The following is a 20,105-nucleotide window of genomic DNA, read 5'->3' on the forward strand; positions in this document are numbered from 1 at the left end:
AATCTAAAGGTTTTTACCACACAAAAAAAACAATGTTTGAGGAGATGGCTATGTTTACCTTGATTTCAACAATACACAATGTACACATGTACGGAAATATCACACAATAGGTATGATTTTACATGTCAGCAAACATTAGGTGGATAGATTTACACTAGATTCCTAAGTCTGCACATGTATCAATCGTTCACAAAAGGCAGCCTCAAAACCCTGATTTCCCACACAATAGTTATTGCTGTGGCACTGCCTTACTCCCCACATCACAGCAGAGATACCGTCTTCTTGAGTTTCTAAGCACGAACATACCCAGTAGTTTCATCATCTCTATGCTGTGTGTATTCTGGGCTTTCTTCTGTTCCAGCACATCTGCTCCATCTCGGTTGGATTCCCCAAATCTGCTCAGGACCTCTGAACAACTCTTCATCCACCCCCAAGCTATTCAGAAAGCTTTCAAAAGGCCGAGGAACACTGACCTAGTTTTCAACGGCAATGCACAGATGCTGCACACTGCACAGGACCACTATAGAGACGAGTTAATACAAGCAAAATTCTTACAAGTGCCAGATACAGAACCCACATTCAGTTGGCGTTACTGCTTTGGGCCCCCACTCCTATGCATAACACCTCTAACCAAAACTTCTGTGGTATCATTTCTCCTTTATTTGTTGAATATGTCACTCTCATGAAACCGGATACTACCTGAGGACAGAAACTCAATCTCAATGATCACTGAGTACTGCACACTGACCTTGGCACATGGCAGGCACTTATACATGTTGCTAAATGAAGAATTTTAAGATCAGGGAAGTTGGAAGTTTTAGGTACATTGGAGGGTGAAGCATGTATTTTTTGAGCTATGGGTCCATTTTAGAAGCATGAAAGTTTCATGACTTCAGCTGAAGATGCCAACTTCTAGACTTCTAACTTTATAAACAATTAAAAAGTACATTTGCAGAAATTGGAAGCTAATCATAAAATTCAAAAATGCAAGGAATACACGATTAGTGTCTGCTAATACTAACTGATAGAATAAAAAAGGGAGACATGGGAAGCGGGATACACAGCAGACTCATAGAATGGCACATGTCCTAAGTAGCACTCTGGCCTCAGAATCAGCCCTTAAGGCATTCGGATCTGGCTGAAGAGCCCATGAGAGTATTTTAGGCATGGAAAGCCAAGACACTCTGTCAAAAAACAAACAAAAAAACCACAAACCTAAATGAAAGATCTCTGTAAGTGAGATCCCAGTGGAAAGAACAGGGCCATCAAAGGAGGTACCTTTCTCTGAAGGGAGGAGAGAACTTCCACTTTGACTATGACCCTGTCGGAATAAGATCGAAGTCGGCGAATTCAAAATGCTTCCCATAGCCTTGGCAACTCATGACTAGAGCCTAGGGAGATTACTGACACCATAAACAAGAGTGTCAAATTGTTAGGTCAACAACAGGAGTCACTGTGTACTTACTCCTCATGTGGAATCTGTCCTTAATGTGTTGTCCAATGTGAAGTAATGCTATAACTAGTACTGAAACAGTATTTTACACTTTGTGCTTCTGTGTAAAAACAAACAAAAATGCAAGGAATACACGATAGCCAAAACAACCTTGAGAAAGAAGAATCAGACTGGTAGACTCATACTTTCTGATTTCAGCTTACTATAATGCTACAGTGTCAAATAATACGGTATTAGCATAGGTCAGACAAGTGATCAATAAAAACAGAATTGAGAGCCTGAAACAAAACCTAAAATATATGGTCAGTGAACTGATGTTTGACAAAGGTACTGGGAAATTCAATAGGGCAGAAAGAGTCTTTTCAATAATTGTGTTCACACACACACACACAAATTTGAACCCCATCTCAGACCATGTACAAAAACTGACTCAAAGTAAAAAACGTAAGTGTTAAGAACTAAAATTATAAAACTGTTAGAAGAAAACCCTCAAGATCATTATTTCTTTCTTTCTTTTTTTTTTTTTTTTGACAGGCAGAGTGGATAGTGAGAGAGAGACAGAGAGAAAGGTCTTCCTTTTTGCCGTTGGTTCACCCTCCAATGGCCGCTGTGGCCGGCGCATCTTGCTGATCCAAAGCCAGGAGCCACGTGCTTCTCCTGGTCTCCCATGCGGGTGCAGGGCCCAAGGACTTGGGCCATCCTCCACTGCCTTCCCGGGCCATAGCAGAGAGCTGGCCTGGAAGAGGGGCAACCGGGATAGAGTCCAGCACCACAACCGGGACTAGAACCCGGTGTGCCGGCGCCGCAAGGTGGAGGACTAGCCTGTTAAGCCACGGCGCCAGCCAGATCATTATTTCTTAGATCAGATACCAAAAGAATAAATGCATAAAGAATTTTTAAATTTGGATTTCATCAATATTTCAAAATGTTGTGCTTCAAAGGACAACATTAAGAAGTGGAGAGTGGCTAGGAGAAAATATTTGTAAACCATCTATCTGGCAAAAGATTTGAATTTAGAATATATGAAGAATTCTCTGGATGATATAAAAGGAAAGCTTAAAAATGGGCAGAAGCATAAATTCTCATTCTTCCATCCGCAGGTTCACTTCACAAACGGCAACAAGGCCAGAGCTGAGCTGATCCGAAGCCAGGAGTCTTCTGGATCTCCCACATGCGTATAGGAGGCTGAGCACTTGGGCCATCTTCCACTGCTCTCCTAGGCACACTAGCAGGGAGCTGGATTGGAAGTAGAGCAGCCGGGACTCAAACCAGTGCCCATAGGGGATGCCAGGACTTCAGGCAGAGGCTCAACCTACTATGCCACTGCGCTGGCCCCTAGTTAGTTCATTTCAAGAGTACAGTACAGGAAAGGCTGGGGGAGGAGGATAACTTCATCGTGGATATCCCTGACAAACACTAGTTCATGATGCTAGTATGTGCTCTTGATGTAAGTGATGCACATGGCATTCTCTGTGGCATCTATCTCTCCCAAACAGATAACTCCAGGCTTATCATGAGAAAAACATCAGAGAGATCCTAATGGAGGGCTATTTTTTTTAAGCTATATTTTATTGGGGCTGGAGTTGTAGTGTAGAAGGTAAAGTTGCCACCTGCAGTGTCAGCATCCTATATGGGTGCTGGTTTGAGTCCTGGCTGCTCCACTTCCAAACCAGCTCTCTCCATGGCCTGGGAAAGCAGTGGAGGATGGCCCAAGGTGCTTGGGACCCTGCACCTACATGACAGACCCAGAGGAAGCTCCCGGCTCCTGAATTCAGATCGGCTCAGCTCCAGCTGTTGTGGCCATTTGGGGAGTGAACCAGTGGATGGAAGATCTCTCTCTCTGCTTCTCTGTAACCCTGCCTTTCAAATGAATAAATAAATTTTTTAAAGATGTATTTTATTTTATTTATTTGAAAGACTGAGCAACAGAGAGACAGGAGGAGAGATTTATCTGCTCATTGGTTCACTCCCTAAATGGTCACAAAAGCCAGGGCTGAGAAAAACCAGGATTCCATCCTGATCTCCCCTGTAGCTGGCAGGGGCCCAAGTACTTGGGTCTTCTTCTGCCTTCATGAGTACATTGTAGGAAGCTGGACTGGAAGTGGAGCAGCTGGGACTTGAACCAACACTCCAATATGGGATGCTGACATTACAGGCAGCAGCTTAACCCACTGTATCAGAACACAGGCCCTGGAGGGAATATTCTGTAAGTCACATGACTAGTACTCCTTCAAACTCAAGGACACCCAAAACAAGAAAAGTGAAAAGAACTGTCACAGATTAGAGGAGCCTAAGGAGACATGAAAATTTGATGCTGAGAAGGAAAAAGACATCAGGTAAAAAAGTAAGGCAATCTAGACGATCTGTGGACTTTAATTAATAACGATAACGATGATGCATCAATATTGGCTCACTGATCTAAAAAATGCCTTCATAGTAGTGTAAAACGTTAACAGTAGAAGAAATTGGGACAGGTGCCAGAAGAAACTAGCATGGTAGTTAAGACATTGCTTGGGATGTCTATATCCCATGAGAGTGCCTAGGTTCAAGACTTGGCTTGGCTTCCAAGTTCCAGCTTCCTGATAATGTTCACCCTGAGAGGCAGCAGTGATGGGTCAAGTTGTTGTGTCCCTGCTACCCATGTGGAAGACTCAGATTGGGTTCTGGGCTCCTGGCTTTAGTCTGGCCCAGCTGTCGCTTTTGAGGGCATCTGAGGAGTGAACCAGCAATGGAAGATCTCGCCTCTGTCACTCTGCCTTTGAAATCAATAAAAATAAGTTAATAAAAATACAGGAGAGGCCGGCGCCGTGCCTTAACAGGCTAATCCTCCGCCTTGCGTCGCCGGCACACCGGGTTCTAGTCCCGGTTGGGGCGCCGAATTCTATCCCGGTTGCCCCTTTTCCAGGCCAGCTCTCTGCTATGGCCCGGGAAGGCAGTGGAGGATGGCCCAAGTCCTTGGGCCCTGCACCCGCATGGGAGACCAGGAGAAGCACCTGGCTCCTGGCTTTGGATCAGCATGATGCACCGGCCGCAGCGGCCATTGGAGGGTGAACCAACGGCAAAAAGGAAGACCTTTCTCTCTGTCTCTCTCTCACTATCCACTCTGCCTGTCAAAAAAAAAAAAAAAAAAAAAAAAAAAAACCAGGAGAAACTTCAAGCACCGCTGTGTGTGTGGAGATATGGAAACTCTACGTATAAGGCTCAGCCTTTCTGTAAATTCAAAGCAGTTCTAAAAAGCAATCTAGGAGGGGCCGGCACTGTGGCATAGTAACTTAAGCCCCTGCACCCACGTGGAGACCCAGAAAAAGCTCCTGTCTCCAGGCTTCCAATGGGCGTAGTTCTGACCTGGGCGCAGCTCAGACCGTTGCGGCCAACTGAGGAGTGACCTAGAGGAAGACTTCTCTCTCTGCCTCTCCTCTCTCTGTGTAATTCTGACATTCAAATAAATAAATAAATCTTTTAAAAAAATAGCAAAAGACTTAGATTATGGTGGAATGAGAAGGTCATGCCGAGATGGCTGCTGGTAATGGAGCCTGCCTGGCAACAGGCTGTGATTGGATGGCTTCGGAAACTGCCTGGCAATAGGCTGTGATTGGTTAGGGCATAGACAGCCCCTTGACCGAAAAGGCTGCCTTGGCTGTTTAAGCTGCTGTACCAACGGAAATAAACGAGTCTACAAGCTGCTCGCCTCTAGCCCGCTTTCACCCAGCTCCCTGGGCCTGTGTGGTGACTCCACGCCTCTTGCCCCCACCACGCTCCTCCTCTCAGAACAAACCAACCTCAACATCTGGCGCCCAATGTGACCGAGAGAGAGACAGTGTGTCGGTCTCGGCGAGGTTCCCCCTTGATTTTGGCAAGTAGGCCCCTCGGTGTTTTGTGTGCTGTTTGGTTCTGTGAGGGTGAGCACAGAACCCCCTCCTATGCCCCTTTCCTTGTCCTCGGTCTAAGTGACCCCAAGTTAGGCACACGTCACCCAGAAGCGTACGCCGCTCCTCAGCTCCTCCTTTTACTTTTGGTTCGCCCGGCGAATTCACATAAGGTACTGATCATCCCAGAATTCGTAACCAAGTCATCTTCCTTCACTTGGGAGAGGTGACACTCCAGAGACACCGTGTGGGCATTCGGCCTTGACCTAACAAAGCAAGGAAGTCCCCCACTAAGCACAGGACATAACGTACGATCTGACACATCACTGTCTGTTGGTCTAACGTAGGGAACCCCCTGCAGAATGCCATCAGCCACTGAGGTGCTAGGAATTCGCTTTATTATGGCAGCAGCGCTGTGGGTGTCTTTCCTTTGGCTAGAGTTGGCATGGCGCGCTGCTCTTAAGTGCTCAAACATGGGAAAGATACTCCCCTCTCAGAAACCCACACAGATTACCAAACATAAGAATCTGTGAGTGATAAGAGCCTGTCACTCCAGGCCTCTGCCTCACAGACAACAATTGATGACTTAGGGAGAAAGAGCTCTGACAGTGAAAATGACAAGACAGCAGACAACGCAGGAATCCCTAGTCAGCCACCCCCCAAATATCCGTGGGATGAATTTAGACGACCTCAAGGCAATAACCCATGCGAGGTCATCTCATCCGCACCCAGTGAGGATCCCCACATTTGTGGCAGTCCCTGGGCACCCCGGGCTCTCAGGGCAGCCGCTAGACCCCATCCGACCCGCATGTTTGCCTTCAATCTTGAAGTGGACACCGAATTCAGGCCCTGGATTCCAACGCCCGTAGAAAGGCTTCTGCTAACCAAGGGCGAGGATATGCTTGTGTCTTTCCAGAGAACGCGGGACAGCCCATTTGGGTACCAGCCAGAAACGTCAAGCCTGCAACTGACAGTCAACCAGAACCAGAACCAACCAGGGATGCAGCTTAGCCATTATAACACTGCCTTCAGCTTTCTTCTCATTTATTTAAACTATCTAGTGCCAAATTTTATATAAAGCGATTTTCCCTCCTATAATGCTTTCAGCTCTTTCTCAAAATTATTTTTTAAAGACAATATGGGATCTCTATTTATTTTGAAAAACAGTGAGTCGGAGACAGAGAGAGAGCTATCCTCCAACTGATGCTTCACTCCTCAACTGCCTACAACAGCCTGGGCTGGAGCAGGCAGAAGCCAGAGGAGCCTAGAACTCATTCTGGGTCTCCCATCTGGGCAGCAAGGCCCATCCAGGCTGTGCATTAACAGGATGCTGGATGGGAAGCAGGTTAGGCCTCAAACTCAGGGACTTTTATATGGGATGCGAGAAGCCCAAGCAGCCTCAACCTCTTTGCCAACAGTGCTGGGCCCCACCCCTGTCCCCGTCCCCACCACAGCCCCTTGCAAATATATTTTTTCAAAGCTTTTCCAGTTTCTGAGAACCCTTTGTGGAAATCACAACTGTGGGAATAAGTTCCATAACAGTTAGTGGGGACTCAAACCTTCCCATGTTTCTCACACATAACCTTTCCAAACAAGTCCAGTTACAGGAACTCTAAAAACAAACAAACAAACGCGAAAACTTCAGTTTTAGAAAACATGAAACAGAATTATGCTGATACCCGCATGACGACTGAGAACAGCAGCAAGGCAAAGGAACCAGTCAGTGACTCCTGAAATGGCCCCTCAACCCCTCCCATCCCTGGGTCTGCCCCACAGCAGTCATGAAATAAAGAATGATATGTAAAACAGCATCCTGCTAATTAAAGGCTCCTCAGGCTAACACAAACATCCTTTCTGAAGTGTTCAGCCTGTTCTCATTTCACCTAATTAAGCTGCAGTAGACATGTGACTGTAAAGAAACTCTGGAATACCATGGTAACTTGGTAGCATTTATAGAGAAAAGGAAAATCACACACTGAGGGGAGGGTGTAACAGCCCTGCTCCACTCATTAAACAACTCTGTGCAAGGAATTCAAATTCATTCCTCAGTAAACATAAATTATCACACAACACTGAAATCTCCCCACAACCATGAAAGCAGCTGGCACCGTGCTGAACAGTGCAAATGTAACAAAACAAAGGTAGCAAAGATGTATTAGATTCTCATCAGGAAATCTTTAATGTGCTCTGAGTTAGGTGATATAATCTGGACATAGTGCAAATTTTGTCAGCTGGGGCCTATGGAGACACAGTACAGTTAGATTTCCAAAAATTGTCATTTAGATGATTCTGTAGCAAACGATAAGGCAGAAGATGCTTGACCTCGCTTTGGCAAACCGAGCTGAAATGATGGCTATACCAGAGAAGGGGATGTGTGTTCATTTAAATTAAGTCCATGCTATGACCTGGGGCAGGGCAGCATGCTTCCTTGTGTATAATACAGGAACACTGGAGCCAGTGCTGTGGCATAGCAGGTAAAGTTGCATAGCAGGTGGCAACTTTGCCTGCTGTGCCGGAATCCCATGACTGGTCTACTTCCAATCCAGCTCTCTGCTCTGGCCTGGGAAAGCAGTAGAAGATGGCCAATTCCTTGGGTCCCCACACCTGTGTGTGAGACCTGGAAGAAGCTTCTGGCTCCAGACTTCAGATTGGCCCAGCTCTGGCCGTTACAGACATTTGGGGAGTGAACCAGTGGATGTTAGACTTCTCTTTCTCTCTCTGCCTTTCTGTAACTCTGCCTTTCAAATAAATAAATAAATCTTAAAAAAAAAAAAAAAAACTACAGGAATACCTTGCAAGGTTCCTGGAGGAGTGAGTGGACATAACGTAGCCAGGCACTAGGTCACTACTGCTAAAAACTAGTAGAACTGCCGATTATAAGCTCCAAAGTATTTTGAGACGCAAAAATAAAACAACTTATCTGACCTATTTATGTTATTAACAAAAAGAAAAAAAAATGGTGTTAGGAAGAAAACTGTTCCATTTTAGTTTATCTAAGATACTTTTTCAAAGAGCTCATCTTGTTTATGTCCAACTTGGATCAGGTTTTTTAGGTGGAGAGCAAGCAGATCAGAGAAGGCAGATTCCTAAGCAGAAAACTACTCTGCTTCTGTCTGCAAGGCCGGTTCAGTGGTTAATCCAAGTGTAGTTCAATACACAATCAGCAAACTTTGTAGTAAGATGTGGGTGAAAATATGGTAAAGAATGAATATACTAGGGCGGGTGTTATGGCACAGCAGGCTAAGTTGCAGCTTGGGATGCCAGCATCTCACATCAGAGTGCCAGTTCAGGTCTTGAGTGCTCCACATCTGATCCAATGCCCTGCTAATGTGCCTGAGAGGCAGCACAGAATGGCTCCAATGCTTGGGCCCCTGCTACCCATGTCGGAGACCCCGCTGGAGTTCCGGATTACTGGTTTCAGCCTGACCCAGTCCTGGCTGTGGTGGACATTTAATTTAGGGAGTAAACCAGAGGACGAATAACCTGTCTGTTGCTTTTTCCAAATTGATGAAAATAAGTAAATAAACTTTCTGGAAAAAAAAAAGAATGAATATAATACTACTGGAAACTCACTGAAATGATCCTGGGGGTGAGGGCCAGTGACCTGCATCTCAGGAGCCCGCATTGTGGTGCAGCCGGCTAAGCTGCTGCTTGCAATGCTGGCATCCTGTATCACAGTGCTGGTTCAAGCTCCGGCTACTCTGCTTCCCACCTAGCTCCCTGGTAATATGCCTGGGAAAGTGGCAGAAGATGGCCCAAGTAGTTGGGCCCCTGCCACTCAGGTAGAAGACTCAGATGGGTTCCAGGCTCCTAACTTTAACATAGTTCAGCCTAGCCATTGTGGCCATCTGAGGAGTGAACCAGCAGATGGATCACCTCTTTCTGTCTCTCCCTGTCACTCTGCAAAACAAAACAAAACCCCTACAACAACAACAAAAAAACTGCATCCACGGTAAGAGGTCTTAAGAACAGGACAAGACATGAACAAAGTGACATTTCTCATTTTCAGAGCGATGTCTAATCCATGCTGAACAGTCACCTCTGAGACTGAGAGAGAAACTGTAGCAGCAGGAAGCAGGGTGATAAACTGCGACAAACATCCTTCTTCTTAAGAGCCACGCGTGCTTCCTCTTCTGTCCAGGCTGCCAAGAAGCTCCGAGTCAAATCGGAAGTTACAGGGAAGTAACAAAGTGTGCATTTAATTTAATGTATTTACTTTGCCTTCCTTTTCTGTTGAGGTTCTGAGTACTCTACATATATTAACCTTAACTGTGTAACACCAGCCTAGGGTCCTCTGTACAGTTGCCTAGCATTATTTTTAGCCTTAGGAATGCAGAGAATCTTGGCTCAGCCACTCTCATTTGGGCCCCAGCTTCCTCCTCAGTCAATTTAAACACAGTACAAATCTCTGGACCTCAAGCAGCAATACAAGGAAATGGCAATGGACCTGCCTTGAAAACTCTCAAGGTGACCTAGAGCGAACACTTTCTCTCATCTGTGCCCTGGAGAACAAGACGCATTGCCATGTGTGCTACGCTACGGTGGTGGGATTCCTCCACCAGTCAATCCTTCCAAAAAGGCAAATACATACTTAATTATATAAAATCAAATAAAGATTTCACATCAACAGTAAGAGCTCAACACACTGCCAATGGTAGGGACTCTGTAGAAAAAATAAGTAAAAGGCAAACTGCTGTCAAAACTAAGGCACCGCAGAGCCTGCCGGCACTTTAGTACACACAGGCCAGCCCTCGGCATCCTGGGACCGCCTGCTCTGCCTCTCCGGCCTGCACCGAGGCCGCCAAGCACAGGCTCCCTGGTTCTGGAGGGGGCAGACACGGAGCTCTGGTCCCCTGCTCCTTCCTAGGCCTGCTTAGAGCTCCACCCGGCTCCCCTTCCTCAGACTGCCTGCTCAAGAGCCAAGGTGTCCGGCGCCTCTGGTGGGAGGGCGGAGAGCCTGCGATTGAACGTGGGACGCATGGTGCCCCTGGGGCCGCGAGGGGAGTCCTCTGCCCAGGCCCGTGCTGGCGTGGCTGGCTGGACGTGTCTGCCGACGGGCACAGGCACAGGGACCAGGTGTGGTGACGAGCACAGGCACAGGGACCAGGTGTGGTGACAGCGCCTTGCTGTGCGCAGCCCGGCTCAGGGTACTGTCCACCAGGAGAAGGCGCCACGGCCAGCCAGCGGTGCTGGGGTCGCCGTGTGTACAGTTTGAGGGCATATGAGTGTCTGGTGTGGTTTGTCAGTGTTTCTGACACTGAAGTGGATAATGAGCGGTAGAGTGACTTTCATTCAGACCGGTGCATGTCTCTATCCGTGGAACCTGCTGAGGGCCTTCGTTTCCAAACTCGGGAACGTTTGAAGGTTCTGATGTCCAATTCGCTAAGCAATCACGGTTGTCGCTAACGGCGGTGAAACACCAGGGGGGAAGGGAAGGCACGGGGAGTTGGTCCCGACCAAGTGCTGTGCATTGCTTTTCCTGTTCTGTGTTTCGGTTTGTTTTGTTTTGTTTTGTTATTTTAAAATGATGACATCCTGGAGGAGGACAGCGATCACTCTGTCAGAACACTTGCTTCCATGTTTCCAAGATAAAGACGGTTGATTACAAAACAAAACAAACAAACAAAAAAACTAAGGCACCAGGGATGGGCGTTTTGCCTAGTGGTTTAGCCACTGGTTAAGACGCTCACATCCTGCATCATACTGAAGTACCTGGCTTTGATACCCAGCCTCAGTGAATGACTCCAGCTTCCTGCTAATGCAGATCCTGGGAGGCAGTGGAGATGGCTCAAGGAATTGGATTCCCGCCACTCATGGGGGAGATGGGCTGAGTTCCACCTCTTGGCTTTGGCCTGGCCCTGTCCTGACTGATGTGGACATTTACGGAATGAACCAGTGGATGGGATCTCTTCATAAGTAGTAACAGTAATAGTAATAGTAAGAATGTAGTAGTAAGGCACCACTTGATAACAGCAAATGGTTCCAAGTACATCCATAGCCAATGTCATGCAATTTCCACAGTTAAGCCTGCTTTGCAAGGCACAGTCCTATAACCCTTATATTCTCGAGGTAAAGTCAATACTGAACTATAACAATGTGTGTAAGTGGAAAAAAGAAAAGACTGAAGAGAAATGGATACCTTTATTCCTTAGAAAGTCTCCAGGGAGGCCTGTGCATGCAAGTTCTTTGCTGGACTGCATCAGGAGGTCCTCCTACAGTAAGAGAAATCCAGGGGTTACGGAGGATTCTGAGATACCTGTCTGTAAATATCAATTATTCTTTGACAGTCTTCTCTGTGACCCCAGGAAGCATGCTAGCAGTCACAGGGATTGGGATCTAAAGGGAAACTCAAATTTAAGTATAATAAAAACTCCTACTTCTCTAGAATCTGAGCTTGAAAAGCAATTAAAAAAAAAAGATGATTTACTTACTTACTGATTTCAAAGACAGTGTTAGAGAGAGAGGGAGAGACAGAGATGTTTCATCCACTGGTTCACTTCCCAAACAGCCACAATGGCCAGGCTGAAGTCAGGAGCCCAGAACCCCATATGGGTCTTCCCCATGGGTGGCAGGGGCTCAAGAAGTTAGGACACCCTCTCCTACTTTCCCAGGCACATTAGCAGGGAGGTAGATCAGAAGTGGAGCAGCTGGGACTTGAACCAGCACCCAAATAGGATGCTGGCACTGCAGATGATAGCTTAACCAGTTGAGCCATAGCGCTAGCCCCCAAAACCAAGTTTTTCAAGATCTGGACAATAATAGATCCAAAAATGTCACCTTGTAGAAGGAAAAAAAAAAAAAAAAAAAAAAAAACCTGTAAATGCCTTCTGAATGAAGAAACAAATTCTTGCAATGTAATTTTCATTTGGAAGGAAAATACCAGGAGATGGGATATATGAGTACCTTAAGTTCCCTTAACCATTCTGGATATTATAAAGGGAGAAAACCATCAGTGGCAACTGGCTTCCTGCTGCGAAGGGACTCAGAACAACAGGACTGTGCACTGTGGCGACTACCCCAGAGCCCCAGTGGGGTAGGGTCCCACAGCTCAAGCATCTCTTATCAAAAGTGCTTGAGACCAGAAGTGTTTTGGGTCGCAGATATTTCTGTTTTTTTAAGTATCTGTGTAATCAATGAGATATGTTTGGGGCTGAAGTCTAAACATGACATACATTAATGTTTCACATATACTTTATATATTCTATAGCTTCATGGTACTTTTATACAATATTTCTAGAATTGCCTTTTTTTTTTTTTTTTTAAACAGGCAGAATTAGACAGTAAGAGAAAGAGAGACAGAGAGAAAGGTCTTCCTTCCGTTGGTTCACTCCCCAAATGGCCACTAAGGCCAGCGCTGTGCAGATCCGAAGCCAGGAGCCAGGTGCTTCCTCCTGGTCTCCCATGTGGATGCAGGGCCTAAGGACCTGGGCCATCCTCCACTGCCTTCCTGGGCCACAGCAGAGAGCTGGACTGGAAGAGGAGCAACTGGGACTAGTACCCAGCGCCCCAACCAGTACTAGAACCTAGAACCTGGGGTGCCGGCGCCGCAGACAGAGGATTAGCCAAGCGAGCCACGGTGCCGGCCTAGAACTGCCTTTTAAGATTTATTTATTTGAAAGGCAGAGTTAGAGAGACAGGAGGAGCTAGAAATCAATCTTCCACCTGTTGGTTCACTCTCCAAATGGCTGCAATGGCCGGGCTTGAGCCGAGCCAAAGCCAGGAGCCTGGAGCCTGGAACTGCATCTGAATCTTCCAAGTGGGTGGCAGGGGCCCCAGGTACTCGGGCCATCTGCTGCTGCTTTCCCAGGTGCATTAGCAGGGAGCTGGGACTCGTACTGGCATCCTTACAGGATACTGACATTGCAGGCGGTGGCTTATCCCACTGCATCAAGACACAGGCCCCTAGAGTGCCTTTCTTCTTTAAAAAGTTTATTTTTCGGTTGCCCCTCTTCCAGGCCAGCTCTCTGCTGTGGCCAGGGAGTGCAGTGGAGGATGGGCCGAGTGCTTGGGCCCTGCACCCCATGGGAGACCAGGAGAAGCACCTGGCTCCTGCCATCAGATCAGAGCGGTGCGCCGGCCACAGCGCGCCAGCCTCGGCGGCCATTGGAGGGTGAACCAACGGCAAAAGGAAGACCTTTCTCTCTGTCTCTCTCTCACTGTCCACTCTGCCTGTCAAAAAAAAAAAAAAAAAAAAAGTTTATTTTTATTTATTTGACAAGCAGAGTGAGAGTGAGAGTGATCTTTCACCTGCTGGCATCCTTCCCAAAAGCCTACAATAGCTGGGACTGAACCAGGCCAAAGTCAAGGAACCAGTTATTCCATCTGGATCTCCCACAGGGGTAGCAGGGACCCGAATACTTGAGCAATCATTGGTGTAATTATTGGTGCCTCCAGGATATGCACTGGGAGGGAGCGGATCAGAAGCAGAGGTGGGACTCGATCCCAGGCACTCTGATACGGTATGTGTCCCAAGCAGCAGCATAACCCACTGCACCACAATGCCTGCACCCTAGTGCACCTGGATTTTGATGGCTACTCGCCACATGACATGATGTAGTGTCAATGCTCCAAAGATTCAGATTTTTGTAACATTTCAGATTTCAGATTTTTGGACTAGGGATGCTCAGTCTGTATCAGGTTTATTAGCTGGGAGATTATGACCAATCAATGATGGCTGCTTAATATTAAACTTCCCTTCTGGGCCACCTCTTTTCCCTGTCCCAAGGTTTAGTCCAGTGACTACACCACCGAAGGGAAAAGTTCCATTGTAGAAACAGAATCCAGAAGGAAGATATTGGCAATGGCAAATACAGATGGACACAGACAGAAATAAATCAGCATTGGAAGTGAGAGATGAGAACTAGGACGAGCGTCATACATGAAGTAGGAGCAGTCTTTCAAATTCTATTGAAACTTTACTGTTTCACAGAGCATGAATTTAATTAAAAACAAGTACCTCCCGGATAACTCATGTTAACTCTACTATATTTGGGGGAAAAAAAAAGTGAATAAATTCTAACATGAAGGCATACTGAAATTATTTGTAAAGAGGAGACAGAGAAAGCTTAGCTACCATAGAAGGAATGATGGAAATTAAAAAAAAAAAAAAATCACTGTTTGGAAATCACCACAGTAATTATTATCTCAAGCAAGAATCATCAATAGATGTTAAAACTAAAAGTTTGAAAGAGAAATGGAAATAGTCACATAGCCTCAGTGTATCTCCCCAGAAGATGCAAATTAATTACAAAGAGGAAAATGAACTTCCAATGGAAAAACCTGAGAGACCTCACTCAAACCAAGTGAACACAATCCTCTACCCCAGAATGAGGCACCAGGCACAGGAGAACCAACATCACTTCTGCGGTGCTCTTGCCCCAGAAGGCACAACCACAATCTAAGCATGAGAGGAGATAGCAGACAAACCCACACTAAAGGAAAATTTACAAAATAAATGGCTAACAAAATTTCTCAAAATGGGTGCTGACGCTGTAGCACAGTAGGTTAATCCTGTCTGTGGTGCCAGCATCCCATATGGGCGCCGGTTCTAGTCCCGGCTGCTTCTCTTCCAATCCAGCTCTCTGCTGTGGCCTGGGAAAGCAGTAGAAGATGGCCCAAGTCCTTGGGCCCCTGCACCTACGTGGGAGACCTGGAAGAAGCTCCTGGCTTCGGATTGGCGCAGCCCCAGCCATTGCAACCATCTGGAGAGCGAACCAGCAGATGGAAGATTTCTCTGTCTCTACCTCTCTCTGTAACTCTGTCTTTCAAATAAATAAAACAAATCTTTTTTTTAAAAAAATGCTTATTTATTTTCACCTACTTGAGAGACAGACAGAAAGACAGAGATATGTCTTCCATCTTCTGTTTCACTCCCCACATGCCCACTCACTATAGCTGGGGCAGGGCCAGGCCAAAGCTAGGAGCCCAGAAGGACATCTGAGTTTCCCACATCGGTGGCCTGGGTCTACACACTTGAGCTATAACTTGCTGCTGCCTCCCAGGATGCACCAGCAAAAAGTTGGATCGGTCGGGACCTGAACCAGGACTCTAACATGAAATGCAGGTGTTGCAAGTGGTGTCTTAAGCTGCTATACCACAACACCTGCCCCAGGGAAAAAATATCTTTCCCCCTTTTCTTTTGTGAGAAAAAACAGTAGTGGGACAATTGGCCAGCTATGAATCTGGCCTGTAGATCAGATAACAGCACTTGGATCAGAGTTACTTCCCTGATTCTGATGAATGTACTCTGCCCAAGTAACACAGTCTTTGTTTGCTAGGAAATACACACTGAAGTATTTGCAAGGGTGCTCTAAAATTATTCAAGAAAAAAGTCAATGTGGGTAAAATATTAACATGTGAGGAATCTGCATGAGAGTTACATGGAGACTATTTGGATTATTTTCGCAGCTTCTGTGTAAGTCTCAAGTTACCTCGAAACAAATGCTGAGAAAACACTTCGGTGCAGTTGCATCTGATACTACACTGTGCTTTTCTGGTTCTCGGGCTGATTGTGAGGCGTGAGATGACACTGTTCCCTGAAATACTCTTCCATGGCAATACTTGATGGAAGAGGCAGAGTGCTGGAGCACAAGACTACAGGATGAGGAATCAGAATTCCACTCCAGCCTCAGGCTCTCACCTCCTGGCTGCCAGGTGCTGACGGCGACCTCCCAGGTGCCTGTGAACTACGTGAGATGCCTTCCAAGACCCACCCTCCCCATCAGGACAGGGTGCGCCACAGCAGGAGAGCCTAGCACTCATGGCAGTACAGACACTGTTATCCCTGCCTGGGGGGCGGGGGGCACTGGAACCAGCACCGAGAGGCTCCAGAATGTTGCCTCGAACGACGCCCACGAAGCTTTTCAGAGATTGCAAAAGTCTGGAAAATGAAAGTAGAGCTCAGGTCAGCCACATACAGGCTCCTTCTGATTCCCAAGGTCTCTGGTGAGCTGGTATGATTAAACCACACTGGTTCTGGCCCCTGGAAAGAGTGCTAAGATTTTAGCTCTGTCCTATCTGCTGCTCTAAGGAGGTGTCCTTGGCTGCCAGCCCCAACATACCCTGCAGGAGTATCAAGGCCACTGCTTCAGCCAAGTCCTTTCCTTGGTTAGGATTTTTAATGGAGAAGGGGGGAAAAACAAGCCGTGGAGTGAGTCATGCCACTCTCCTGCCTCACTAGGTTCTCTTAGAAGGTTCTGAGTCAAGGAGTGGGCGCTATGGCACAGTGGGTTAACCTGTTGCTTGGGAACACCTGCACCCAGTGGGAGTGCCTGCTTCAGGTCTCAGTTACTCCACGCTTCCGATCCAGCTTCCTGATAAGGTGCACTCGGGGGACCAGATGACGATCTAAGCTCCGCCCCACATGCCACACCAGGATGGAGTTCCTGGCCCAGCCCGGCCCGGCCTTGACTGTTACAGGCATCTGGGGAGTAAACCAGTAGATGGGAAACCTCTTCCCTACCCACTCCCCGTCACTCTACGAATGAATGTGTGTGTGCGTGTGTGTGTGCGTGTGTGTTTAGGGGGGAAGGAAGGTAATTAAAAAAGTTCTGAGTCAAGAAAACCAAGTTATTTTCACAAAAAGACTGGAGACCACAGAGTGGAGGTCTCAAATATGACTGGGAATTGAATAGACTGAAAAGGAAACAGAGGGGCAAGCCCTTTGGCACAGTTGTTGAGGTGCTGCTTGGGGTGCCTGAATCCTGTATCAGAGGTCCTGGATTCAAGTCTCAACTCTGCCTTTTTTTTTTTTTTAAAGGAATGAAGTAGGAGTATTCACTTTTTTTGTTTTTAAAGATTTACTTGATTTATTTAAACGAGTTACAGAGAGACAGAGAGAGAGGGAGAGAGAGGTCTTCCATCTGCTAGTTCACTCCCCAAATGGCTGCAATGTCAGACCTATGATACAGTCTTACAAATTAGACACAGAGAGAATAACAATAACAATAATAAAATAGAAAAGCCATAACAACATCTTGCAATAAAAATTATTCAAAACTTACGATTTGCTTCTGGAACTTTCCATTTAATATTTTCACCCAGCAAGTAACTGAAACCACAGAAAGCAAAACCGCAGAAAAGGGGGGGGGGGGCTACTGTATGTCACAAAAACATATACTAGGCCTTCATATGTTACAGCAAAAAGACAAGCCACATTTCTGTCTGTCTGTGTTGAGCACAAACATTGCTTGCTAGACCCAAAGCCTTTATAACACATTCAACCCAAGCAGATCTACCAGTGTGGGAGAGAAAAAAACCAAGATTCAGAAGTTTCAACACTCTACAAGCTTCTACCTAAGCACTAAGAAACCATACCACAAAACCACGCGTGGCGTAGACCTGTTAATCACCCATGTGGATGTCACATACCCATCTCTTTATAGCTGTGGTACAGTTTTTAAATAAGACCAATCATCTCCACCTCTTGGCTGGTAACTTATGCACGCACCAGTGTTCGACTTTTCTCCCAGGAGAACGCAGTGCAGAACCGAACACACCTTTCACACTCGAGTCTGGCTCCTGCAGCTATCTACTCCACTCTGCCTGTTCTCAGATACTTTTTTTTCCTGCCTTTCTTTTCCCCTCCCCAGTAGTGGCGTATTCTGATCAAAGTTAAAATTACTAGCGACAAGTTCTTCTATCTTTTCAACACAATTATACAGTAGGAAAAAAATTTTTTTGCTGCTTTACATTTTCATGATTGACATATTCTATCACATAATCAGATGATGGTAATTGTTATCAATGGATGATGGCTCAAAAACTTTGGCCCCTGTACCCACATGGGAGACCCAGTGGACTTCTGGGCTCCTGGATTCAGCCTGGCCCAGCCCTGGCTATTGTGGACACTTGGGGAGTGGACTAGCAGATGGAAGAGTTCTCTGTCTCATGAAAATAAACATTAAAACAGAGTATCTTGGGGGCCAGCGCTGTGGCATAGTGGGTAGAACTGCTGCCTGCAGCGCCAGCAGCCCATACAGATGGATGTCAGTTCCACACCCAATCCAGCTCTCTGCTATGGCCTGGGAAAGCAGTAGAAGATGGCCCAAGTCCTTGGGCCCCTGCACCCACGTGGGAGATGGGGAAGAAGCTCCTGGCTCCTGATTTTGGATCAGCCCAGCTCCAGCCATTGTGGCCATTTAGGGAGTGAACCAGCAGATGGAAGACCTTTCTCTCTATTTTTTTTTTGCCTCTGCCTCTCTGTAACTCCACCTTTCCAATAAATAAATAAATCTTAAAAAAAAAATACACAGTAAAAACACTTATCAAAAAGTGTGTGGGCAATTCCCTCCCCACTGTGGTTTTGTTACTCACTTACAATACAGCCACAATCATCTGTTACAGTTTGTATGCAATTTTGGGTCTCTCTCCACATCTTTGCACAGTGTGTTTCATACAATGAAAAAACGTATACACGTCTATTTCCCCTCCTTTCTGGCCTGGAAGGAGGATACCATAGGTGTCTGCACTTTGTAGGTTTCACTTAACACCACATACTGCTTCCCAGAAGGGTCAACATAGCAGGCCTGGGCTAGCACCTGAGCACTAAATTTCAAGAGTTTCCACTCACTGTGCCTTAACAATGGGATTTTCACTGAACACCTGCTTTCACTGAACACCTGTGAGCCTGAAGTCTGGGCAGGTGCCTCATGACCAGCCCCCAGTAAAATCCCTGGGCGTGTGATTTCTAACAAACTCTGATGGGAGCCAGAGATGCAGTGCAGTGAGTTAAGCCACTGCCTGCAGTGCTGGCATCCCATATGGACACTGGTTCGAGTCCCAGCTGCTCCGCTTCCGATCCAGCTCCCTGCTAATGACCTGGAAAAGCGGCACAGAATGGCCCAAGTCTTTGGGCCCCCATACCCACGTGAGAGACCCAGATGAAGCTCTGGGCTCTCTGGCTTCAGCCTGGCCCAGCCGCGGCCATTGTGGCCATTTAGAGAGTAAACCAAGCAGATAGTAGGTCTCTGTTTCTCCTCCTTCTCTCAAATAAATAAATAATCTTTAAAAAGAAAAACAAAAAACTTTGATGATAGACAACACCCCATGTACTGTCGCAGTTTGTTCCTGAAGGAAGATGTTCTTCCTCTGGACTTTGCCCCCTTTCCCTTGGCTGGTTTTCCTCTGTATCCTTTCATTGGCATAAATCTTAGCTGTGAGTACAACTAAATGCTAAGCCCTAGATGCACTTGGGAACCACACAACTTAGAGGTGATCTTGGGGGCCCCGACACACCTGGAAATCACTCCTTATTGGTACACGGAGAGCTTCTCATTCTTCATTATAGCTGCAAAAATCTCCATGCACAGATGACCACATACCAGTTTATCTACCCCTTCTGCTATACAGGGACCTTTAAGATATTTCCAATAGGGGCTGCCGTGGCACAGCAGGTTAAGTGGCTGGCACTCCATAGTGGAGCACTGGTTCAAGTCTTGCCTGCTCTGCTGCCAATTCAGCAGCAAATGATGGTCCAAGAATCAGGTTCCTGGCTTCGGCCTGGACCAGCCCTGGCCACTGCAGCTATTTTGGGAGAGCGGACCAGCAGTTAGATCTCTGTCTTTCCCTGTCACTCTGCCTTTCCAATAAATAAATCATAAAAAAAAAAAAAACAAAAAAAAAAAAACAAAAAAAACCTTCTGGGGCCGCCACTGTGGCGCAGCGGGTTAATGCTCTGGCCTGAAATGCTGGCATCCCATATGGGCACTGGTTCTAGTCCCGGCTGCTCTTCTTCCGATCCAGCTCTCTGCTATGGTCTAGGATAGCAGCAGAGGATGGACCAAGTC

The 20,105-nt window shown here is 46.6% G+C and overlaps 1 protein-coding gene across 9 annotated transcripts in view; it reads right to left on the bottom strand.

Moving 5' to 3' along the window:
* PRR14L (proline rich 14 like) overlaps nucleotides 1–20,105 on the bottom strand; it is a 70,220-nt gene that overhangs the window by 36,455 nt on the left and 13,660 nt on the right. For 6 of the 9 annotated variants that reach the window (XM_062182678.1, XM_062182680.1, XM_062182679.1 and 3 more), the window contains one exon: nucleotides 11,459–11,531. The exons of the other annotated variants lie outside the window; for them this stretch is intronic. In XM_062182678.1, the coding sequence (XP_062038662.1) occupies nucleotides 11,459–11,531 (73 nt within the window). The remainder of the gene's footprint in view (nucleotides 1–11,458; nucleotides 11,532–20,105) is intronic. 9 annotated transcript variants of the gene reach the window in all.

This window comes from Lepus europaeus, chromosome 23 (genome assembly GCF_033115175.1).
Source record: "Lepus europaeus isolate LE1 chromosome 23, mLepTim1.pri, whole genome shotgun sequence".
Taxonomy (NCBI): Eukaryota; Metazoa; Chordata; class Mammalia; order Lagomorpha; family Leporidae; genus Lepus; species Lepus europaeus.